We start from the raw sequence: 25295 nt of genomic DNA, 5'->3' as shown, positions 1-25295 counted from the left end.
AAAATATCAAAAGTTCTAACTTAGCGATATCAAATCTAACTTGGAGTGCATCTCAAAAGACGAAAGTCGAAATAAAATGTAAACCAATCGTTATGTAATACAATCATGTATCCATATTCTTCTTCCAAGACTTAAAATAAAAGAGTAAAATTTTATTTTATTCTTTTTTTTTTTTCATAGAAAGTGAAAGGAAATACCTTTATTTATGAATTAAAAATAGAAAAATATCATTAAAAACTGAAAAATTAAACCACTCATTCTATAATTGTGTGCGTAGAGATTTATGGTTGACTAGATGTAAGCCAGAGAGAGGTTGTTTATCACATTCTTAGTAATGATAAATATAATTATAGATTAGGTAGGCATCACGTGTTCATTTTGAAAAAATAGTAAATTTTATTATGAAAAAAATATTTCTTTTTTTTTTTTTATATAAATTTTATATTTACTCAAATTTTCAAAATTAGTACGCAACAATTGCATAACAAAAATCATTTCTCTTACCTTAACAATCTCTCTTCGTTGATGTTTAAGTTTGCAATTTTTTATAGAGAAGAGAGACGTATTCAATGGTAGACGTGGCATTGTTATTAAGAGGATATAGTGATTGATACGTGCTAATATAAATAAATGCTAATTCAAAAGTGGTAATATAGATCGTATCTGATGAGGATAAGTGCTCTTGGATTTTTGAAGATTCTGCACCATATATGCTGTATATACAAGTGATTAGACAAACCCAAGATCATGAATATGACACTGGTTTTCGAGTGGTTTCTCAACCAATAAAAACTAGCCAACCTTTCTGAATTTAGTGGGTCAAGATCATCGAGTTTATCCCCCAAATTAAGTGGGTGTTTTTTCAATCTCAAAGTGGTGGTGGTCGGCCTGAGGTCATGTACGTTCTTCCTTGGGTTTTGATTTGCGGTTTCGATCGTTTGAAGAAAGACTCTTCGACCTTAGATAGAGGTCTAGAACATGATCTTATGCCCAAATTCCATGGATTACCAATTGATTAGTGCTTGGAATTTGACAAGTTGATGAGAAATTTAACAAGAGTTGGGGGAAGTTGAAAGCAAAAGGTCCGTGCCGTACCCGTCATGCTTGCTCCTATTGCTTGATCACTCTGGCTGCTTACAGGTTGAATATGATATCTCCTTCTCTCCTTCGTTGCCTGCTTTTCTAGTGATCACAACATATATATCTCACATCAAGAGTGATGTATATTATTTGTATAATACCAATCAATTATTTTAAGATAATGAATATATATGAGAAATTCAATAAAACCTTTCAATTAAACAGAAATAACTTTGAGGGATCGATAATGATTTTACAGGTATAGGTTAGCTATTGAAAAATAAAATTACTTAAAATATGTTTGTCTGAACCGTTTGCTCTATACTGAGGCATGATTACTTTGTCAAAAGAAGACACGATATCCTATTTCCGGGATTCCGGTGGGTACCCTTTGCATTAAAATCTAAACACTTATATTGAATGTCTGATCCATTGTTCATTTGACTATGATAAAGAGGATTTCTCCACCTTCATATTTCTTCGATTACGAGTATTTTTTTTAATCTTTGAAGATAAGCAGAATCTAGGATCAAGAGAGATGCTTCAAACAGTGGGCATATTTGGACCTATTGGCCGACAAGTACACACACACACACACACACACATATATATATATATATATATACACTGAATGCCCAATGACCGTTTATGAGTTTCCACATCATATACGAGGCTGACTTCTCATTCATTGAGATAAGGCTGTCCAACTAACTTAACAAAGTTGATGTTTTAGCTGTTCTCATTTGTATTTTTTTCCCCTTTTCTTTATAGTTTAGAGAGATCAGGAAGTGGGCATCAGATCATATGATCTGTACTGGTTTCAGATGCCAAAAATAGATGCCCATGCTTATGCATATCTCATTCAAAAAACAAGTATGGAAGAAAAGTTCTTTAAAACTACGGTGCGCTTTTATTGTAATAATTTTTTTGGTTCTCCCCTTTTAAGATCTAATATTTACGATCGGGTCATGACTCTATCTATTTTTCATCTATGTTCACGTTTATATCTCAATGAATGACCAAATTGAAATTAAAATCATAATTCCCCGTCCTTTTCCTGAAAGCTACAAGTGATTATATAATAATATCGTGACTGGATCCAAATTTATAGGTTTAATCTTATTAACCGAACTATTTTATTGCTAGTGAAAGGAAGTCGTATCAAAGACATCAATAATACATACTAGTACTAATTTTCAGAGTTTTGTTTCCTTTCAAACAGGACTGAATGAACCGGCCGAAGACAAACTTGTATAATGTATGAAAAAGACGGGCCGGGGGGCGTGAGGGGGGATGCACGAAGCATGCCATCCTTTGATTGAAGTGGAGTAGGAGTAAGGGGCCCAACACATGCTTAAACGGATACATATAGAAAGGGAGAGTGGTTGCGAGGAGGGTGGGCGTATTATATCATCCAGATTCCAGAACCGCAAAAAAACCCAAAAGTACTAAATAAAAGAGGTCTGGAGCTTCTGTCAGTTTCAGACATGGGTCGAACTCAGTTCAGACACAGCCTGGAATGATGGTTAAGTCCTTCCCAACTCCCGTACACCAAAAAGAAGTCAAAAGGAAAAGAAAGAAACCCACGCTACGTTAGTACAACATAAGGATTGTAGTTGCAAGTTGATGGATGTGGATAGGATGGGGTGACGATTTATTCAAGCATTTCTATCCATCTAACCGATAAAATACTCCCAGGTTTATGTTCTCACATTTGGCAAATTTTAAAAGAATTGTATGATATTTATGTACTCCATAATAACAAATATTAGTTTTTATAAGACGGTATTACTCTTACGGTTAGGAGTTCCTGCTGGCCTCCCGCTAGTATTTTTTATAATTTTTTTTAAAATTTTTTTTTCATGTATTTTTTAATACTTTTAAATATTTTTAAAAAAATAAAAAAAATCATAATATTATTAAAAATTATTTACTTAATCATTAAATAAAAAATAATGATAATAAAAAAATCACAGCGGTAACTTTTAGCAGAAAAAAAAAGTGGAAAGACTAACATTTTCCTTTCTCATAATATATATTCGTAGCTTTACGGATTTATTTACCTTTCCGTTTTATTATTCATTTGAAGAAGAAAAACCATTTTTCTTCCTTTTAACCCATCAATTATATTATCTTGTCTCGTCCCATTGTAAGTTTTTTTCTTTTTTAATTTATTTTTTTCACAATTAATCATGTACAACTATTCCATTCACCTAATGCAGGCCATTTCAAAATAGTCTGAACAAATAAATTATTTTAAAAAGATCTTTAAAAATATATCTCGATACTTCAATAACTGATGAGTGTTCCTCTAAATACTCAAGAGTCTACTGAAGAAATGGACACCATCTTTTTGGAACGTGATCCAGAATTACGTTCACAAATATGAGAATTTTCAATTTACTTATAAGATGAAACCTGTCGATTTTATCTTAAAGCTAGTCCCTATCAACCCAAGCTTTCAAAATATACATTTTTAGGAACAGAATTTCCAATTTATTTGTTATTCACATCAGAGATGATAATGAACGAATTTTATTCCATGAAAAACTGTTGCCGAGTTTAATTTGAAGGAAAAATCCTAAAGTTCATATTTCAGTTTCTTTTCCTTTTATAAATGTCGCTAGCAAAATAGGAAATTTTTTGCATTTAAAAAGGAAAATCATTTTATAAGATAATTTATAGACATGTATTTTTTGTATTCAATTTTATGACGTATAGTTATTATTTTTTATATAATCACATACAAAAAAAAAAAAAAAAAACACATATTACTTATATTGACACGTGATATACTGTGATAGTCCCCCCACCCCTCACACATCAAATCCTATTTTTGCCCCTGCCTTTATCACATTTCGCACAGCAACAACAGTTGTTCCTCAACTTGCCCCACCCACCGTGTCAAGCCACTATCCACCGTCTCTCTCTCTCTCTCTAGTCATTAAAACAAAAGGTGAATTACGGGGCTTTAATTCTTTGCCTAGAATGGCTTACGCGAGATTGCATTCATATAAGAATCTGTTTACAAGCTAGAATCTGTTACAATAATTATCATATCCTATAAACATGTGATTGAGATGAATGTATCCGAACATTTGAGATGGAGTTCAACTTGAAGCTATTTTCTTTTGAATTTGAATTGTCCTTATCCTTATTACGCCCCTGCAAGTTCAACAGGGGAGATTTCGTGTTGAGCTTGTCACAAAGATGTCAGAAACGAACAGAAACTAGTGGTTTAGTGAGAACATCAGCAATTTGATCCTTACTTGATAGGAACTGAACATCCAGAGATTTGTTATCAACCTTCTCGCGGACGAAATGATAATCAATTTCTACGTGCTTTGTACAAGCATGAAATACTGGATTAACTGCCAAATAGGTCGCTTCTATGTTATCACACCATAAGACTAGTCGAGAAGGAATAAAAAAGTGAAGCTCACAAAGTAAAGACATTAGCCATAAGGTCTCGGCAGTAGCACGAGCAATAACACGATATTCTGTCTTGGTGCTTGATCGAGCCACGATGGGTTGGTTTTTGGAGCTGCAGGAAATAAGGTTGTGGCCATAGTAGATGCAGTAGCTAGAGGTGGACTTATGATCTTCAGGAGAACCAGCCCAGTCTGCATTGGAATAGACTGAGAGCTGTGTGGAAGAGCTAGGCTTGATGAGTAAACCAAAATCAATAGAAAAATAAAGATACCTCAGAATCCGTATAACAGCAGTCCAATGGATGTCTGTTGGCTTGTGGATGAATTAGCACACCTTGTTCACTGCAAAAGAGATATATGGGCGAGTGAGGGAGAGATACTAAAGAGTTCCTACAACGCTGCAGAATAAAGTCTCATCAAGACAAGGGTTGCCATAAAAAAGAGATAATTGCTAAGAAGAACACATGTGAGAGGATACAGGTTTGACTTCTATCATGTTGGTGTGTTTTAAAAGATTAAGAATGTGCTGCTTCTAGGAAAGTAGAAGACCCGTTAAAACTGATATATCCTCCACGCCTAAAAATGAATGTATTGACTCTAAGTTTTTTACTGTAAAGTCACAGTTCAGTTGAGCAAGAAAATGAGAGATGGTGCCTGCATTTGAACCTGTGATTAAGATGTCATCAATATACACCAGTATATACAGTGTAAGAGACTTCGAGATATAAACAAATAAAGAGCTGTCTGACTGAGAATTAGTAAATCCAAGATCAACCAGTTTGTCACTAAGGTAGGAGAACCAAGCCCGTAGGGCTTGTTTTAAACCTTATAATGCCTTGTTGAGCTTGCAAACGTGAGTGGGAAACTGAGGATGAACATATCCCACGGGTTGCTGCATGTATACAATTTCAGAGAGAGAACCATGGAGAAATGCACTCAGGATGTCAATCTAGTGAATAGGCCAGTTGTTAGACACATCATGACTGAGGACAAGCCGAATAGTTGTTGGCTTAAGACCGTATTGAAAGAATCATCATAGTCTAATCCTTGTTGTTGTTGATAACCTTTAGCAACTAGGCCGGTCTTCCGTCATTTAAGAGTGCCATCAGAGTTGGTTTTGGTTTTGTGCACCAATTTGTCGCCAACCAAGTTCATGCCAGCGTCATATGGTACTAGGGACCACGTACCTTGCTTCATGAAGGCAGAAAATTTTGTATCCATGGCCTCATGCTATTCTGGAAACTTATGAGCCTAGGAGTAGCAGGTGGGATCAGTTGGAGTGGTGGATATGGCGAGGAAGGCAGTGGGCAGAGGATACCTAATAGTGCCATTCAAATATTGCTTGGGTTTCACAATATTATTTTGTGAGCGAGTGACCATCGAATGAGAACGAGAAGAAAGAGGTTTAGGCGGCAAGGTAGTTATGAATGGAGCAGGAACAGGGGAGGATGTAGGCGTCGATGATGGAATAGGTGAAACCAGAGGGGAGGAGAAAGTTGATGCAGCAGGGGAAGACGATGGTCGTGATGATGATGTTTCAAGATTGGACGCATGTGATGTCGTAGTATTAAGTGATGGACGAGCAAAAATTACAGGAGCAAGATTGTCATTTAGAGGAGCTCAAAAATGCAGGGTGGAGTGTGTGGATGACAACACTGTAGGAGTTGATTTGGCATGGACTTGAGATGTCGTGGGTGATGAGAAAGGAAACAAAGACTCATCAAAGATGACATAACATGCCAAGAAACAAAAATTCTACTAGAGTCGGGGTCAAGGCATTTGTAACCTTTGTGAAAGTTGCTGATGCCAATGAAGATACATGTTTTAGACCTAAAATCCAGCTTGTGTTTGTTAAAGGGTCGGAGATAAGGATAACAAGCACAACCAAAAATTTTAATGATAGAGAAATCAAGTGTTTTGTGAAAGATTTTTTCAAAAAGAGAGATGCCAAAAGGAGCGGCTGGAAGTCTTTTAATGAGATAGGTTGCTATTAAAAAAAAAATCATCCCAAAAACAATGAGGAGTAGAACTTTGATTATGTTATTGTTCGAAAGTTCTCTACAACTGCCCTACACAACCGCTTGCGACTCCAATGCTACTTGAATCAAGAAATTGCAAGGTTAACCAATTAACTATGTTTTTGAATGAAGAACTACCACACTAAAAGACTTTTTTCTCTCATCTTTCTTTTATTGGAACATTGTGTTACCAAACTGTCATGGGTGCTTGGGGGTAGGATCTTGAAGAGGGAAGTAAGGCTATGATGCTTTGATGAGGTTGAGTTTGTAACAAAAATGAAGAAAGGTGATTGAAGATGAGTAACAGCTTTAACAGCCACATTAATGAAATTGAGAGCTTTGGGGTAGTGTGCAACTTGTAGTGAGGGTTGTTTTAGTTGATAGTTGTTGTCGTTTAGTGTAATTCTATTTTGAGGAGTTTTAGTTAAATGGTGCGTTTGAGTTGTTACATGTATAAGCTGTGTTTAATGTTTGTAAGTTTGCGTTTTGAATTCCTTCATGCTCTACCATTATAAAAGCAGTTGCATGGTTTGTATAGACTTCCGTCTTGGATCATTGAAGTTTGAGTCTTGGGAAGTTGGGAATTTCTCGAAAATTCCTTGTCAAGGTTCATCAATGAAATATTGCGTTTAATCTCTTTGTCTTCAAGTTCATACATTCTTTCTTACTAGTTCTTGCAATTCTTGGGGTTTGAAGTTCAGTCCAGGCAGTGCAATAGTGTTTTTGTTATCATGAACGTTACAAGTGGTATTAGCAGTCGACGATCCTCTGATGGCAGAAAGCATGAGAGGAGTAATAAAAGGTCATCAAGAAGTTTCACAGAAGCAACAAGATGTGTTGCAGAAGCAGTTGGACAACCATCAACAATCAATCAATGGAATTACAGATAAGCTCGACCAGGTATGTGATATGCTTCGTTCTTTGGTAGAGTCTTCTCATGTTAATTCTAATCGTGATGGATTTGTGGATCCAAGAAATGTGGTTGGTTATGAGGAAAGGAACACTGTGCATAGGGGGTTTAGATTAGATTTGCCACATTATAGTGGGAATGATCCTGCTGGTTGGGTTTTCAAAGCCAATTAGTTTTTCGATTACAATCAGACTCATTTTGATCAGAAGTTGTTGATAACTTCTTATAACATGGAGGGAGAAGCTTTAATTTGGTACCAAGATGCCCTTGACAGTGGGAAATTCAATTCTTGGGACACTTTAGTGTCAGTCATTCAAGTTAGATTTGGGCCATCATCTTATGATGACCCAATGGAAGCTCTAACTAGGCTCAAGCGGACAACTTTTGTTTGCTTGTATAAATCTCAGTTTAAGGCCCTATGAAATAGGTTGAAAGGGCTATCTGAGAGGCACAAGTTACTTCTTTAGTGGGTTAAAAGATGAGATCAGGTTGCCAATTAAAATGTTGAGTCCAGTGAATCTTGAGGCTACTTTTGGCCTTGCAAAGATTTAAGAGGAGTATGTGTTGTCCTCAAGAAAATCTTAGAGACAAAATTTGAGTTTTGTAGAGTGAGGAGTTGTTTATAATGGACTAATGTTGGTTAGAGATTTGGTCCTCTTGTGAGGAAAGTCACTTCAATTCAAATGGATGAAAAGAGGAAGAAGGGTATGTGTTTCTTGTAAGTGGAAAAAGACAGTTTTGAAGGAGTTCTTGAGGAAAGTGAGCAATTGTTAGAAGTTGTTCAACAAGGGGTGGTGCAACAATCTGTGGTGCTTGAGGTTTCCATTCATGTTGTTTCTGGTTGTGTGAACAACAATGCAATGAAGTTGTTTGGAAAAATTGGCTCTTTTAGTGTGGAAAGACTTGTGGATTCAAAAAGCACTCATAATTTCTTGGATTCATTAGTAGTCGAAGCAACCAATTTAAAAGTTAAAAAGGATGTGGGGTTGCAAGTGAAGGTAGCAAATGGAGCAAAAGTTCTTAATCAAGGCAGATGTGAGGAAACAGTGAAGATTCAAGACTCCAAATTTTTGGTTCCATTCCATGTTTTGACACTCGGTGGATGTGACATTGTTCTTGGGGTTCAATGGCTTAAAACACTGGGTTTTATTTAGTGGGATTTTAATAACATGTCCATGCAATTTGAGGTGAATGGCAACAAGCTGCTATTGCAGGGTCTTATGTTTGATAAAGTGCAAGTGGAAGCTGGGGTCAACATGTTGAAGTTGTCTTTCATTGGCCAACAAGGGTGGTTATTACAGCTAGTTGCAATAGAAGATAAAAAGGAGAAAATGAGAGTGTTACCAGAAGTTGAAGAGCTGTTACAACAGTTTACGTCTGCTTTTGAGGAACCAGTTGAGTTGTCTCTAACTCGAGATTTTGATCATCAAACTGTGTTGAGGGAAGGCACTGCTCCAAATTTCTGTGAGGCCTTATAGGTACCCTCACTACCAATAAAAAGAAATAGAGAAAATTGTTTAAGACTTATTGGCTAATGGCGTAATTAGATCAAGCCAAAGTCCATTTTTCTCACTTGTCCTCTTTGTGAAGAAAGTCGATGGCACATGAATGATGTGCATCAATTATAGAGCTCTCAATCAGGAAACTGTCAATAATAAATTTCCTATTCTTGTTATTGATGAGTTGTTTGGGGCAAGGTATTTTTCTAAACTTGATTTAAGATCAAGTTATCATCAAATAAGGGTGAAAGATGAGGATATTTCTAAGACAGCATTTAGAACTCATGAAAGTCATTATGAGTTCTTGGTAATGTCTTTTTGGACTTACCAATGCACCTGCCACTTTTCAAGATTTAATGAACCACGTCTTTAAACCTTTTCTCAGAAAATTTGTTTTAGTATTCTTTGATGATATTTTAGTTTATAGCCAAAATTTAACTCAGCTTCTTGAGCATTTGAAGGCAGTGTTATCTGTTTTACAGCAACATACATTGTTTGCTAAAAGATTTAAATGTAGATTTGGTGTCATGGAAGTAGATTATTTAGGCCACATTATTTCTAGAGAGGGAGTTAAAGCAGACCCCATTGAGATATCAACCATGATTGACTGGCCTATTCCTAAAACAGTGAAGGTTTTGAGAGGTTTTCTAGACCTAACTGGGTATTACAGAAAGTTCATTAAGAACTATGGGTAAATAGCTGCTCTATTGACCTTGTTGTTGAAAAAGAATGGTTTTAGTTGGTCTAATGAAGCTGAGGAAGCTTTTATACAGCTCAAAAATGCTGTAGCTCACCCTCTAATTTTGAAGCTTCCAAATGTTTCTCAAGAGTTTTCATTTGAATGTTATGCCTCAAGGGTTGGTTTGGGGGCTGTGTTGATGCAAAACAACTAGCCAATAGCCTTTTTTAGCAAGGCTCTTAAGGGTAAAACTTTACTCTTATCAATTTACGAAAAAAAATTTTTAGCACTTGTGAGTGTAGTGGGGAAGTGGAGACCATACTTATTGGGTCAACCCTTCAAAATTAAGACCGACCAGCACGTTTTGAAAAATTTGTTGGAACATAAAGTGGCTTCAGAAGCTCAACATAAATGTATATCGAAACTCATGGGTTTTGACTTTAAAGTGGAGTACAAGAGAGGGAGAGATAACAAAGTGGCTGATGCACTTTCTAGGAAGATGGAAGAGGAGTATGCTACTTTGGCTCTGATTTCATTTCCTACTCTTGCATGAATAAATTATCTTAAGCAAAGTTATTTAGAATCCTTTGAGATAACTCAATTGATTGATGCATTGCAAAAAGGAGAGCATGTTCCTAAAGATTTTCTCTACAGCAAGGTCATTTTCTAAGGAAAGGGAAGCTAGTTATAGTTCCTGGTTCTTTGTTTCAAAAGAGTTTTGCAGCACATACATTATAGTCCAAAAAAGGTCATATGGGTTATCATAAGACCCTACAAAAGGCTAAGCTTGATTTTTATTGGCCTGATATGAGGAAGGGTATCAGAAAGGTGGTAAAAACATGTCAACATGTCAAGTGAATAAGTCTGAAAATATACTATCAGCAGGGTTACTTCAACCCTTACCTATACTCCTCAAAGTCCTTGGCTCGATATTGCCATGGACTTAATTGAGGGACTTCCCAGTTCTAATGGCATGGCAGTGATTTTAACTATAGTGTACAGGTTGACAAGGTTTGGTCATTTCTTTCCTATGTCTCACCTATATACAATATCTAAAGTGGCAGAAGTACTATTTTCTGGGGTGTTCAAGCTTCATGGGTTGCCTAGAACCATTGTCTTAGATCGTGATGTGATTTTTACAAGCTTATTTTGGCAAGAGCTCTGCAAAATGCAAGGTACCATCCTGGCTATGAGCTAGCTTACTATCCTCAATCTGATGGTCAAGTTGAGGCATTAAATAAAGCTGTGGAAGCTTATCTGAGAGCATATACTGGATCTAAACCAAGGAGTTGGACTAATTGGTTGCCAATGGCTGAGTGGCATTATAACACAACTATGCATTCTTCTACAGGAGTTTCTCCATTTTAGGCCTAATTAGTGGCTATGAGACATAACATGAAGTTGGCCCCTTGATACTATGGTCCTTTTCAAGTCATTCAAAAGATTGGCTTAGTTGCTTATAAGTTGAGTCTACCACCCACACCGAAAACTTATCTAGTTTTCTAAGTGTCGCGTCTTAAGAAGAAGTTAGGGGATCAGATTTCCCCTTTGCCTACTCTCCCTTCAGTCGATGATGAAGGAACTATACAACCCGAGCCTGAAAGAGTTCTTGAAATGAGAATGAAGAAAATAGGCAATCATGTTGCTACTAAGGTGCTGGTTAAATGGGTAAGAGCTTAAATGGAAGAGAATTCATGGGAATTGTTGTACAAACTGAGGTCTCTATATCCTCATTTGGTGGGCACTATTTTGTAATTGTCACGGGTGCCTTGTGGGCAAAGCCTTGAAGAGGTAGAGATTGTCATGGGTGCTTGGGGCAGAATCTTGAAGAGAAAAGCAAGGTTGTGATGAGGTTGAGTTCGTAATAGAAAGGAAGAAAGGTGATTGAAGATGAGTAACAGTTTTAACTGCCACATTAATTAAATAGGGAGTTTTGGTATAGTGTGCGACTTGTAGTAAAGGTTGTTTCAGTTGATAGCTATTGCTGTTTAGTGTATTTCTATTTTGAAGAGTTTTAGTTAAACGGTGCGTTTGAGTTGTTAGATGTATAAGCTACATTTAATGTTTGTAAGTTTGCGTTTTAAATTACTTCATGTCCTGCGATTGTAAAAGCGGTTGCATGGCCTGTGTAGACTTCCATTTTGAATCATTGAAGTTTGAGTATTAGGAAGTTGAGAATTCCTTGAAAATCCCTTGTCAAGGTTCATCAATGGAATCTTGCGTTTAATCACTCTGTGTTCAAGTTCATGCATTCTTTCTTACTAGTTCTTGCAATTCTTGGGGTTTGAAGTTCAGTCCAAGTAGTGCAGTAGTGCTCTTGTTATCGAGAACGTTGCACAAACCCTGTAGCCAAATCTTCCAAAAAAAAAAAGCAAAATTAGCCTTACCGATGTAGGCAAACGGATTTACTAAAACTAGCAAAACATATATATTAATGACAAAAAATGCTTACTAGAAATGGTAAACAACAGCTGTGAAAAGAGGTGTTAGGGACAAAGGTAAGGACGATAGCCGACGCTAGCGGAGGCCTGTGAACAGCAGCCTGACAACGGTGTATGGAAGTTGATGTAGTAGGACGACAATGGAGGGGAAACGATTTTAAAGAAAGCAACGGAACGAATGTTAAAATGTGAATTGGTTTGCAGCATCAGATATTTTTTCCTCGTTAACAAATGTGAGTGGGTTTGCTGTATGTATACCCTTAAAAATGTCAAAATTCTTTTCCTTCAAGTTTGTAAATAGAGTAGTGTATTTGGGTGTTGTATTAGAAAAGAAGTGTGTAAATAGATTTTTTAACAGGGATGGATATATATGGACAACTATTTTGAAACTTTATAAAAAGTATTAATTTTTTATTTTAATTTTTCATCTTAATCAAAATTTTAAGGTCAAAATCAAATCATAAAGAAGTTACAAATGTACATACACACACTACGATGAACAACCGACATGCGGCCGAAAAGGAGGATAAGCGTTAAAAAGGATGAATAGCTCAGCCCAAAAAAGTTAAGAAGAAGCTGCTGCTATGCTACAATAATGTGAAAAGGGACGGACAAGATCGAGAGATAGGAAGCAAACCCCAAGGATCAGAACGTGTGACCTAGAAGTGGAGAAGAGCTGGAAAGTGGAAACAACTAGAATTAACCCGAATGACATCCTTGGACAGACATCGGCATTTTTCTTACTTAGAATTAATTCCGTGAACTTGTAAAAAACAAAATCAATCTTTTACTGGGAAACCATTCAAAGGCCATGTTGCCCCCTACCAATGAAGCCCACAAGGCTCATCAATACCAATGACCCTATTGGCTACTTATTAAAGTGGACTAGAGCTCAGCCCATTATCGTCAGACTCAGCCCTCGTACTACTATCTTAGAGAGATGATAGAGAGAGTTTACATTGTTTCATTTCTCATCCTATTATTATTATTATTATTATATATTAAAGCGGGTTGAACCATTGGATAAATTAATGATAAATAATTGCGAGGGAATAAACATAGAAACAAAATTTACATACAATGCCATATCCAGTGTTATAACTATATACAAAAAATAACTTAATGGTCTTGTTCTCTTGCCGTCTTTGTTTTGTTTTGTTTTTGTCTTGTTTAAATAGAAATTACCTGTCATCTAATCAAAAAGAGAACTCACTATACATTAAACAAAAAAATAATATTTTGGTAATTTTCGTCTTTTTTTAAAAAAAAATAGTCATAATTCCTTCAGTATAGGACATAATTGTTTACTATCCGATAACAATCAATCTAAAATACTAAGTAAAGATATTTTGTCAAAATGTACTAAAAAGGTTATCGATTTCCTCATGAGCTACTGGCATTGAGAAACAATATTCAGTAACAATTGGCAACCCACCCAAACAACTCGACCCCATCGCCAAAATTGGAACTTAACCATGAAATTCAAGATCAATTCTCACGATGATGATGATGAAGCACCTAATATCCAACAGTTACCAGAAAAAACACATGCTCGATAATATCCAATGAAACAAAAGCAAAACTTCCCTATAGCATTCTCAGAAAGACCATTTATAATTCAAAAAAGAAATGATAAATTACGATAGAAAATCCTATTATTACCATTGTCCTCTTAGATCTAAAGTTTTGAGCTTACTCTTCCTCCTCTTCATCTCCATCTCCACCAGTAGCTTTCTTGGCAGCTGCCTTTTGGTTCTTGCGCTTCACTCTCCCAGGGCGCCCACCGCCGAAAGGACTTGTCAGTGAAAAATCAATGTGCTTCTGTGAATCCACTCTCACCATGAAAGATGGAATATTAACTACCTGTCTCCCAACCCTGACAAAAAAGGCACAAACATTTTAAAGCATTTCAACAAGATAATAAACTGTCATTTGTCCACCCTAGAAAGTGGTCATGACGGAATCAATGGCAAATTAGAGTCCAAAGTTCAGTTAACGCAACATATCTCAAATTGGATTGAATGAGAAAGAACGCCACCATGCTCCTCAGGAGCAACAGTTACTAATCAGAGATCTACTAATTATGAAAACCAACTCATATATTTAGGGCATTGGGTCAATGTTCATTGGTGGCCAAGCAAATGTCATAGGACATAACCATGTTTAACTCAAGTCCCCACTGGGACCAACTGCCAAGTCTAGGAATTTGTCATTCAAAGTCAGAACAAACCGAAGTGACTAAATACATCAAATATTAATTGAGCCAACCAAGCCACTAAGCCAGGCCAATAGAAACAGATAAGAATTTATGGAAAAAGAATCCATACAAAAGCTCAAAGTTAAATGAAAGCTCAGGGACTCTAAACTCAAACTTTGCTATTTGTGTTCTAGCTGACCCAGGAAACCAAAAATCCTACAACAAAATAATAAGATCGCCTCACAAAAGTGCAGCCAATTGAAGCATGAAGCACATTAAAGGATGACCTTACGAGCACAACCTAGTAACCACTAATCCCTTCAGCCACTCACAAAACACAACCACCTTGCACTACAATAACCATGAGAGTACATCTACACCAGGGTTTCATGGCATTTATAATTGTCCTCTCAATCACTACTTATCCCAACAACATAGTGGAGACTCGAGATCCTCTGAATGTCCAAATTGAGAATGAACCACCATGATCTCAAAGTCTGCCTAAGGAGTAATTCTTATATCTTCCCAAAATAATTTTATTTGTGAATGCAAACTCTAAACCTACAAAATTAATTATTTACTTCATGTTTCGGAAGGGTGCTCAATTAAACGAATGAAAAAAAGGTGGTGAATGGAAACAATCACACCACAAGACGTTACAAATGGTTTAACATTTATTCATTTCATTGCTTGCAACAAATTCTAGTCTTGTCACTAATCCAGTTTAACAAAACTCTGCTTTAGAATCCAGAGCCAACAAAAATTAGCAGTTAGACCACACTAATGATTTGCCTTCCCACCTCGGCACATTTTATTGGAAAGGAAAAGGGTGGAATTCCCTATCCAAGGACCAATCACTTGCCAATATTCGGATCATACAAGTCACAAACATAAAGAGTCAACAATTGTAGATGTACATAAAAACCAATTCAAAGCAAGAAAAAATAAAACAAGGCTAGTGAGGTCCTAATGTCATCATAGCGACTTAACATTTCAAGAGGGGGATGTTTTTCCATCAAATTCACAAATTCTACTTTCTTCATTTTTTTGGGCTCTCAAACCCATGAGATCAAATACTCTCTTCTGGAAAACCAAGAGCTTTAAAGTTTACCTTAGACTTTAGCTCCCAAGTTTGGTTATTAGTGTAAATTCTTTCAATGTGACCAGTTTCTAACTGGTCAAGGTGCAATCTAGTGGTCAACAGACGGGCTTAGGACGAGCTTTAGAATAAGACATCCTGAGTTTGATTCTGCACTAAGATTTCCCCTGGATCACTTGACACAGTTCTAGTGTGGTAGGGAAGGTCTGAATGGCTGCCCAGCCTTGGTGAGGTTTCATGTCGTGTAAAAAAATGTGACTTAGATATCATAATTCTAATGGGTTGCTTGAACTCGAACCCAAAACTAGTGGGATGGAGTAGATGATTAACAGTCATTGAAAACTCCAGACTCTTTGATTTTGATACATAAAAAATCCAAATTGATTGCAAAGACAGTAAGCCAAGAACTGAAATACCAAATCACATCCACCTATAAGCGATTAAACGGAAAAAAGAAAAGAGAATGAATACATACATATGCAAAATACAAAAGCTAGAAGACACGATCACAAACATATTAGACCTTGTGGGAAGAAATGAAGCATTAGTAGCATAATCATTTCAACGTAACCTAAGGGATATTAATTATTTACCTAATATGCCTCTGCCTGATAAGCACTCTGGCATGGTGAATGGACTTGGCCATTCCGGACTTGAAGACCAGCGTTTGAAGACGGCGCTCAAGAAAGTTTTCCACAGTGAGGGCCAACACGTAATCGAGCTTGTTCTGGCTCTCGTCCAGTAGCCCGTACCTGTTCATCCTCCTCAAAAGGGCTTCACCCTCAAAAATCCGACGTGGGTTCTTTTCGTCCAGTGTCAGAAGCATTCTCGCATTGTTACGAATGCGACTCAAAGCATACTGCACCCTCCACAGCTCCCTCTTGCATCTCAGCCCATACTCTCCCACAAGCTTCAGCTCCGCGTCCAGACGCTCCTTCTCATAAGGACGTCTGGGCTTCTTAAAGGTTTTCCCATCTGAATTATATATCAATCGAAATAAACGAAAATTGAGCTCTCATTAGAACCTCGAGAATGTTAATAGACCGACAGTACTGATTTAAACTCAGTCTCACACTTACTTGCGACGGACGGGGACTGATTTGTATTCACATATTTTAAATAATCTTTATAAACAAACTTCAAGTTTCAAACAGATTACGAGAAGCAAGGAAATATGAAATAGATCCGAGGTACGAAGATAAAACATGCCATCCAATATCATGAGACCCAGAAGACATACAGTTTCTGTAAAACGAGACATGCACCATGCTGTTTTGCCTATGCCGGCGCTCCCGCCCTCAGTCCGCGATCCGAAGAGAATGAGGAGGAAGGACGGTGTGATGAGGAGCTTGAAGAAGCAGAAAGCAGGGTGCGTAATAGGGGCTTTATATATTTCCTACCCAAAGGACTAAACCCTAACCCTAGTCGGCCGAAATCTACTTCGGCCCATTTGGAGAGGGTACATCCAATTTCTAGTTGTGGACTTGAAAACCAAAACGGTGTGATACCAGGCCGAACCCAACGTTGAATTGAAGGTACTAACTCATTAGCAACAATGGAGGCAATTATATATATTTTTTTATTTTAAAAAGTAAGTTTTATTATTAAAAAATTATTATTATTATTTTTTGTGTAAATCTTTTAAAAAGAGTGTACAATACTTACGTATTCTATAATTACAAATATCGTTTCTTAACTCATTGATGATGATTTTATGTTAATTTGGAACCATCTCAAATTATATTTAAATGGAGTTATTTTAACTCAATTTACATTAATTTCATATCTATGAGTAATGCTAGATACAGTTTTAGAGTATACAAGTCTTGTGCATTCTTTTTAAAAAATAATTTACTTCATTATTAAAAAAAATTATTATTTTTTATGTAAGTCACATACTTTTTTTTTTTTAAATAATATGAGTCACATATTTGCACATTATAAAATTGTAAATATTAGTCATCCTCTTGAATTGTAGATCATGGATAAAGAAGACATTTGACAATTGAATCGGGATTAGGGCGATGATATTCGATTTTGATTTGATTTGTGATCAATATAAAATTATGATTTATTATTAAATAATATAATTCGACTCTACTCATATATTAAATAATAATATAAATAATTTATATTTATATTTTTTTATAATATTTTTAAATCTTACAATAAAAGTATTTTTAAGGACTTAAAAATTACAAGATGAAGTTATGTACTTAAAACGACACCGTGTTGTATAGTCAATGATGGTATACGAATATATAGGCCATATGAAAAATACTTATAAAAAATAGGAATTTATCTGTCAAAATTTACAAATAAGATTATAGAACTTAATCTATCTGTCAATTTTTATAAATATAAATATAAAACTTAATTTATTTTTAGAATTAGATAACTCATTAATAAACTAAAATTCGTTCAAAAATTAAATAAACAAATTTATAATTATTCAAAAAAAACTAAACCAACAAAATATAATTAAATGTAAACTTATCTCAACTCATCATTATAATTTTTTTAAATTTTAATAAAAAATATAATAAATAATTCAATTTTTTCAAATTTTAAAATAATAATAATATTAAAATATAACATATTAACGTATAACTTACCTCAAGTCAACTTAATTTAACATTTTAACACACCCTCTCAATTACACTCTCTCTCTCTCGGTAGAGGGTTTAAGCCCTACTCTGGTTCCATTGTTTCTGGAGACGAACTCTCAGCTTGGATGCAGTAATCTCTTCATCCTGATCTGTCTGAAATCATATATTTTTTTCTTCAAAACCCCTCAACCACCCCCCCCCCCCCCGCCAAAAAAAAAAAAAAAAATGCACTGCCTTAAACGAATAACGGCATCCCCTTTAATTACGAACAAATTTCATAAACTCTCTTCTGCAATCCCAGAACTCAGAGGTTTATCTTCCAAGCCGTCTTCGTCCGCCAGCAGCAACTCGAGAAAGGCCCAAGAAGAATGGAACGAATCGTGGGAGACGGCTTGGCTACCGGAGGACCTTTCGGCCAAGCACCGGTCTCCCTGGGAGACCGACGTGAACTTCCCGTCGCCTGCCTCTGGGATTGTCCTATCCTCCGAGGTGGACGCGGAGACCAAGGCGTTTGTGGAGGACATGAACGAGAATTGGAATCAGAGAAAAGGGTCCAAGACCAAACAGCAAGAAAAGCAACAAATTGAAGGTAATAGCAGTAATGGTATGCTTTATAGCTTGGACAACGTGAAGAAGGATTACAGGTTGATGAAGCAGAGGATCCACGCCGGATTGTGGGTGAAGGAGATTGAGAAGCAGGAGGAGGCCAAGTTGGGGGATCCCGTCGCCGGAGGAGGGGACGATATTGAGAAATTGCTCGATAGCTGCTCCGAGTATGCCTTTTCTAACACTTTCGTTTATCTTCTAGATTTTAATTTTGCATTTTCGGATGCATGGGATAATTGGCAGGGGACACTGTCACTTTGGCCCTTCGTCAATTTATTATGACCTGTTTGATATCTTGGTCATCTACATGTTCTGGTATCTGGTATGAAATGCTGTAATTTGGGGTGGTGTACATATATAAGGGCTATATAGATTTTGAAAATATATGTGTGTGTATATATATATATATATATATATATATATCTATATATAAGTAAAATTAAGATTTTGTTGATAGTAAAAGGCATAGCCCAAGCACAGGAATTATACACAGAATAAACATATTGTTGAAATCTGGCGACCTCTCATCAAGACTTGGCATTATTTTATTATGATCAAGTTATTTTGATTATTTTCAATGCATTAAGATAAAATTGAACACTTTTTGCTAGTTCATTTTGTGTGCTATCTTTATCATGGCCTTCTGGGAATGATTAATAAGAATAAACCCATAAAGTAATGTTGTTTTTTTTGGGGGGCCTTCTATTAGTGTTTTTGGACTTTCTTACTATAATATATGCACCTCTGTTGTTGGATGCAGTTTTGTACACTACTACAGTTATAATGTCTTTTAATTTTCTTGTTTATATGTATGAAGATTATAGTGGCCCTAGTGCAGGCTTTTTATTAATTAAACTGTTTTTTTTTTTTTTTATAACTGCATTAATACTTGAATAACTGCAGGATTTTTGACACTTCCAACAATGAATTGAACAACTCAAAAATTCCGAGCTCTAATGAGTTGAAAAACAAGCCTGATGGCTGGGAAACCACAGCCAAGGCTCAAGATGGAAATGTTTGGGAAATGTCACAGAGGGAAGAAGATATTCTCCTCCAAGAATTTGATCGTCGAATTGCATATAGTAAATTTCGGGTGTGCACATATTGTCTCTTGCGCATACTTTTTTCTTTCTCGTTCTAGTACATTATCTTTCTGGTTGTTTAGCGTTATGTGAATGATGGATGCAACCTGAAGAAGGGAAGAAGTCCCAGATTTTAATTTACTTGTCGGTCCATGGTACTCAATAGATAATTGTAATTATAGGCAGATTGAGGTCATAGTTGTCTTGTTTGGCCTTAGAATGATCTCTTTCCATTTGATGGTGTAATTAGAAAGAGATATTGGAGCAGTAATCAGGTCACAAATGTTGTAGACACTGATACAATCCACATGGAACATGACCATTCTTTTCTCTAAATTCCAGGCTGTGCGGTCACCTTCATGTTGGCTAAATATATATTGGGGTAAATTATACTTACTAAACTGGCACCTCACTCTCAAACACTTGTTGAATTGTAAATCGTTGCTACTAGACGCCTAATTTGAGGTCTTGGATTTACTTTGCTCTTTTCATTCAAATGATCAACTAACTTATTGTATTATATGAGAAAAAACACTCATTAAGTTGCCAATTGAAATGAAAGAAGGCAAAAGTATTTAGTACGGATATATTTCTTTCTCTCTTGATAATGTAAAGTTTGCCGTTTTGCCATTTTAGAATGAGGTGGAGGAAAAATTCCACTGGGGCATGATTTTTTATTGTTATTTTTTGATCAAGAGTAATAAGGTTTTCTCACATGTTTCTCCTGTTCAACTTAACCACTGATTTGCATGGAATTGAGACTTTTGAACTAGGGTGTGAGTTACAGTGATTTCCCATTTTGTTGTGTTCTAGGGTAGGGTGGTTGTTTGGAGACGAATGTTTAATTTATTTGTAAATTGTAACATCTGCAGATTTTTGGACTGGGTATTGATATTTTAGAATTTATTTTTAGTTACTTTTTAAGATTATTACTCTAATTGAGTACGATATCAAGCGTTTTTAATTTTCTTCAAGTTCTTCCCCTTTTTCTTTTTTGCCCGTTCCCTATCTTATTAGTAGCTTATGAAATTGGTATGTTACCATTTCGTTTACTTATCAAAAACTGAAATTGGTATGCAGATAGCTAGTTTTATCAAGACTCATATATTTAGCCGGAGGAGGCCAATTGATGGGTGGAAATACATGATAGAGGAGCTGGGACCAAATGCAAAGAAAGGAAAGGGTAGTGTTTCAAGGTTACCCAGTCTATCCGATGCATCAACCCAACCCTTTAAGGAGGAGAGGAATCCATTTGACAGCAGGCTAACCCCGTTAAAGGGAAGGTAGCTTGGATGGGACTTCTCTCAAGTATTTGCATCAAGATTTTGAAACTGTCAACCGCTACTGCAGCAACTCTAGTGATTTTGGCTCCCTCTGTGTATGGGGTTTCCTATCATGTAGAGAACTGAAATTCTAAATCCAGCAAGCTACAAGAATGCGTGTTAAAATAGGACCCTTTGAAAACATTGTAATTTGAGCCCTTATAAGAGAACATTTCTAAGTTTCTGTTTTCTTATTTGTATAACTTAATGATGGCTTTGTGTTATTAACACAAGAAATTGAAAGTAAGCCAAAATTCCATCTATTCATTTTCTTTAGTAACCCCCCCCCCCCCCCCCCCCCCAAAAAAAAAAAAAAAAAAGAAAAAAAAAAAAACCAATAAAGAGAACGCTTGAATATCAGAAGATCGAGGTAGTTCTCTTGAAGTCTATTCTTATATCTGAGACTACTTGTTTGATCAGTGTAGAGTTTGGAACTACAGATGTTGATAGTGATTCACACTCAGATGATGGAAGCATCCCCTCTGTCAAATTCTCTCCATCAAATAAAATCAAAGCAGAATTGTTTGCATCTGTTAAAGCCTGGATAGCATATTCTGCTTGTGTCATTGATGGTTCAACAATAGCAGTTTTAATTTTCTATATGACTTTAGGAGTTCTCCTTTGTGGTTGTGAATGATAGTTGCTGTAATAGACAAGGAATCACTTACAACAGCAACCATCGTTTGAGATGGCTGACTCATGTGAATTAATAATAGACTCAAATTCTTTTTTAAAGCTATATCTATCCTTATTAATAAAACTAGTACCTACGAATTGCACACCCTCCGAATTGCAGTGCGCATGCCACTGATTCTTTATCTCTGACCTTTTGTTTCTCAATCAAAGAGTTCGTATGTATCCCCAGTTCTGATATGTGTCGATACCTAATTTCTCGCCAAACAAATTTAACATTTGCCACTGAAGAGTCCGGACACCGGCTCATGACCTTAGCCAATGCCTCATGTCCGAGGCTGCAAACATTCAGACTTCTTAACCCAAAACACTACTCTACGTTGTTACAGGACCAGAAGCTCATTTCTCTTTTGAAATCTTGTAAGCAAATATCAGAAACCTCGCAAATCCATAGCTTTATGGTCAAGACTGGCCTTGACCATGTCCCTTTCACCCTGAGCAAGCTTCTTGCGTACTCCATTCAAGATATGGAATATGCAGCCTCCATTTTCAATCATATAAAAAACCCAAACTTGTACATGTTCAATACGATGCTTCGGGGCTATTCCACTGGTGATGACCCAAACAAAGCTTTTGATGTTTTTAATCATGTGAGAGCTCAAGGAATTATGCTAGACCAATTCTCTTTTATTACCAAACTTAAAGCCTGCGCCCGTGTATTCGCCATTGGGACTGGGCAAGGGATTCATGGGGTGGTTGTGAGATCTGGACATGGGCTATTTATCAACGTAAAGAATACGCTTTTGCATTTATATTGTGTTTGTGGTAGGATTGGGGATGCTCATAAGTTGTTTGATGAGTTTCCTCAAGAAAATGACTTGGTTTCATGGAACACTTTGATGGGTGGCTATCTTCATTCGTCACAACCAACTGTGGTATTGGGTTTGTTCTGGCAAATGTGTAGCAGTGGTTTGAGAGCCAGCGTCACCACAGTTTTGAGTGTTTTGTCAGCTGTCGGTGATTTTGGAAATTTGCGCCGAGGGGAATCTCTTCATGGGCATTGCGTTAAAGTTGGCTTTTGTTCTGATTTAAATGTTGTTACTGCTTTAATTTATATGTATGCAAAAACTGGGAATGTTGAATTAGGGCGCAGGACTTTTGATGAAGTTACCGAAAAGGATGTTGTTTTATGGAATTGTGTGATAGATAAGTATGCAAGAAGCGGCATGGAAGAAAAAGCGGTAGCTCTACTACTCGATATGAAACTTCGAAGAGTGAGGCCCAACTCATCTACATTGGCAGGATTGCTTTCAGCTTGTGCTGCCTCTGGAACCATTAATCTAGGCCGATGTATCAATGATTATGTGGAAGAGGAGGAAATGGTGTTGGACGCAGTTCTAGGAACAGCTTTAGTTGATATGTATGCTAAATGTGGGTTCTTAGAAGAGGCCATTGACATTTTCCAAAGGATGGAGAGCAAAGATGTGAAATCTTGGACAGCTATGATTTCAGGTTATGGCATTCATGGGCAAGCGAGAAATGCAATCATGCTGTTCTACAGGATGGAGGGTGAGGGTTTTAGACCTAATGAAGTCACTTTCTTGGCGGTTTTAAGTGCTTGTAGCCATGGAGGGCTGGTGACAGAGGGCATGAGTTGTTTGGAGAGGATGGTATGCGAGTATGGCCTGTCACCAAAAGTTGAACACTACGGATGTATGATTGATCTTTTAGGTCGTGCCGGGTTACTGGAGGAAGCATACAAGTTAATCAAGAGCTTGCCCATAAGGAGTGATTCTACGGCATGGCGATCGCTACTTGCAGCTTGTAGAGTCTATGGGGATGTTAAATTGGGGGAATGTGTGAAGAGGGTGTTAGTTGAAATATATGATGAACAACACCCCACTGATTCGATCCTTCTCTCGAACACTTATGCCATTGCTGGAAGGTTGCCGGAAGAAAGAAGAATGCTGGAAATGAAAGTGAAATATAAGTCACTAGGAACTGAGGAAGAAAAGGTGACGATGAAGGAAGCTGGATGTAGCATAATTGAGATGGATTCTCGGTGGTAGACAGATAGATAGTTGGGGAAACGAGAGCTACTGACTAACCGATAATTCATTCCCTCGCCATGACTCATGAGCACACAAGTATTCCAGTTCCTTGTGACGAGACTTTTTGACATATTGACCTTGTAACTTGTAAGGACGCGTGGAGTGTCGATAAAGTAAGCTTTCTAAATCCAGCTGATTGTCCAGTTCTGATACATACAGTCATTTTTACATATTTATTATGAAACTCTACTGATATGATTGGCAAAAATAATTATTTTATATTAAAAAAAGTGACACAACCAATCATATTAATGAAGTGCAAATATGCAAAAGTGTACATAAAACATGTCCTGCGAGCGAAACTCTTGATGAGATCGAAATTTGTGATCAACTTGTTTCTCTATCTTGTTTTCTTATTATACATCATCAAAACTCACCTTTTTTTTTTTTTTTTTAATTTTAACTAATGAATTTTGTAATATATCATACATCGATTTATCTATTTTTTCTTCATATCATTTAAATAATCTTTTTTATTCTTTTTAAATATTTCCTCTATGTACCAATAAATTTGCAATATATTTATATCTTTTGATATTTGCAATATATTTTATATACAATATGATATAATTCTGTCTTATACACACAAAATAAAAATATATAGGTCAAATAAAAATTAAAAATATGAAAAAATGGGATCATATTAGGAAAATATTTCCAAGATGTTTTGTGGAAGAGAATGAAAGAAATAGAAATGTTTTAGATGATGAAAAATAAAAAGAATTTGCTTAGAAGGTGAAAATCAAAATAAAAGGAGATGAGGAAGTAAATGAAATGTTAATAATAAAAAATTATGTATAGTATGAACAGCACCCGCTATATGTTGAGCAAGAGGCGGGCAGAATATGGGGTGTGGGGAAATGGGGGTGAAGGTGAAACCACACCTCCCCTCACCCCATCCCCACTTAGGGCAAAGGGCTACCTATGTTCAGTCAGTAGATCTCTATTAGAGCAGAGGAATTAGATTTTCTAAAACAAATAGGAATGCATAATTTAACTGAAGATGGCTAAAACAGCCTTACATTGAATTAATAAAAAAGCTAGGTAAATTAATTTTTGGCTACAGTGTCTAATAATACCAATAGCTCTTGGTGGCTGTTTTCTTACTAACATTGTTGGTCTTGGGTGTTTTTAAAGTTCTTTTTCAGTTGTATTTTGAGTGAGATATTAGATAGACTACAGAGTTGGGACTAGCCTGTGAGTTCAAAAAAATAAAATAAAATAATATCCGGCAAGAGTGGTTCCTCCAAATTGATTTAACAATGTCTTTTCTTGGAAGAACCATCCCACCAAATCATAATCTTGAATTAAAAAAGCTTTTTGTATATGTTCTTCAAACCTTATTGTTTTGCATGCATTGCTGGGTTCTTGAATTAACTCTAACATGGGAGCAATAAAACCGTGCTTGTGGGTAAGTGTTTCTATCACATTGTTTTGCATGCATTGTGAGTTCTTGAATCGTCATTTTAATGGTGAGATATAGAAATTGTTAAAAAAACAAAAAACAAAAAATCTTAACGGTTTAGCAAAACTGATAGATAATCTAATGTAGAATGCATGGGAACTTGATTATGTAAA

General features: G+C 36.2%; 3 protein-coding genes across 3 annotated transcripts; 2 read left to right on the top strand and 1 right to left on the bottom strand.

Annotated features, from left to right (window-relative positions):
• Positions 1–13511: 13511 nt before the first annotated feature.
• LOC121254031 (40S ribosomal protein S9-2-like) lies at positions 13512–16754 on the bottom strand. The gene is made up of 3 exons (XM_041153994.1): positions 16595–16754; positions 15948–16329; positions 13512–13934 (listed from the first exon to the last, which is right to left on the bottom strand). The coding sequence occupies exons 1-3, from the start codon at positions 16620–16622 to the stop codon at positions 13751–13753; spliced, it is 594 nt and encodes a 197-aa protein (XP_041009928.1). The 5' UTR covers positions 16623–16754; the 3' UTR covers positions 13512–13750.
• A 1261-nt stretch (positions 16755–18015) lies between these two features.
• Positions 18016–21152, top strand: LOC121254030 (protein GAMETE CELL DEFECTIVE 1, mitochondrial). Its single transcript, XM_041153993.1, has 3 exons — positions 18016–18736; positions 19473–19662; positions 20732–21152. The coding sequence occupies exons 1-3, from the start codon at positions 18189–18191 to the stop codon at positions 20936–20938; spliced, it is 945 nt and encodes a 314-aa protein (XP_041009927.1). The 5' UTR covers positions 18016–18188; the 3' UTR covers positions 20939–21152.
• A 153-nt stretch (positions 21153–21305) lies between these two features.
• On the top strand, positions 21306–23886 carry LOC121254029 (pentatricopeptide repeat-containing protein At1g26900, mitochondrial). The gene has a single exon (XM_041153992.1). It carries the CDS (start codon positions 21846–21848, stop codon positions 23673–23675), a length of 1830 nt encoding a protein of 609 aa, XP_041009926.1. The 5' UTR covers positions 21306–21845; the 3' UTR covers positions 23676–23886.
• Positions 23887–25295: the final 1409 nt, after the last annotated feature.

The sequence above is a fragment of the Juglans microcarpa x Juglans regia genome, chromosome 3D, assembly GCF_004785595.1.
Source record: "Juglans microcarpa x Juglans regia isolate MS1-56 chromosome 3D, Jm3101_v1.0, whole genome shotgun sequence".
In the NCBI taxonomy this organism is placed as follows: Eukaryota; Viridiplantae; Streptophyta; class Magnoliopsida; order Fagales; family Juglandaceae; genus Juglans; species Juglans microcarpa x Juglans regia.
Note: the sequence above shows the minus strand (reverse complement) of the source record. Positions and strands in the feature narration are given on the sequence as shown.

Bases quoted from the DNA above. Each gene is read 5' to 3' on its own strand.
- LOC121254031 (XM_041153994.1), bottom strand. From the start codon at position 16,622: ATGGTGCATGTCTCGTTTTACAGAAACT. The intron at 16,330-16,594 runs GTATGTCTTCTG...TATATAATTCAG, and splicing joins TGTCTCGTTTTACAGAAACT to ATGGGAAAACCTTTAAGAAG. The intron at 13,935-15,947 runs GTAAATAATTAA...CTTTTTTGTCAG, and splicing joins ATCAGGCAGAGGCATATTAG to GGTTGGGAGACAGGTAGTTA.
- LOC121254030 (XM_041153993.1), top strand. From the start codon at position 18,189: ATGCACTGCCTTAAACGAATAACGGCATCCCCTTTAATTACGAACAAA. The intron at 18,737-19,472 runs GTATGCCTTTTC...GAATAACTGCAG, and splicing joins TTGCTCGATAGCTGCTCCGA to GATTTTTGACACTTCCAACA. The intron at 19,663-20,731 runs GTGTGCACATAT...ATTGGTATGCAG, and splicing joins TTGCATATAGTAAATTTCGG to ATAGCTAGTTTTATCAAGAC.
- LOC121254029 (XM_041153992.1), top strand. From the start codon at position 21,846: ATGTGTCGATACCTAATTTCTCGCCAAACAAATTTAACATTTGCCACT.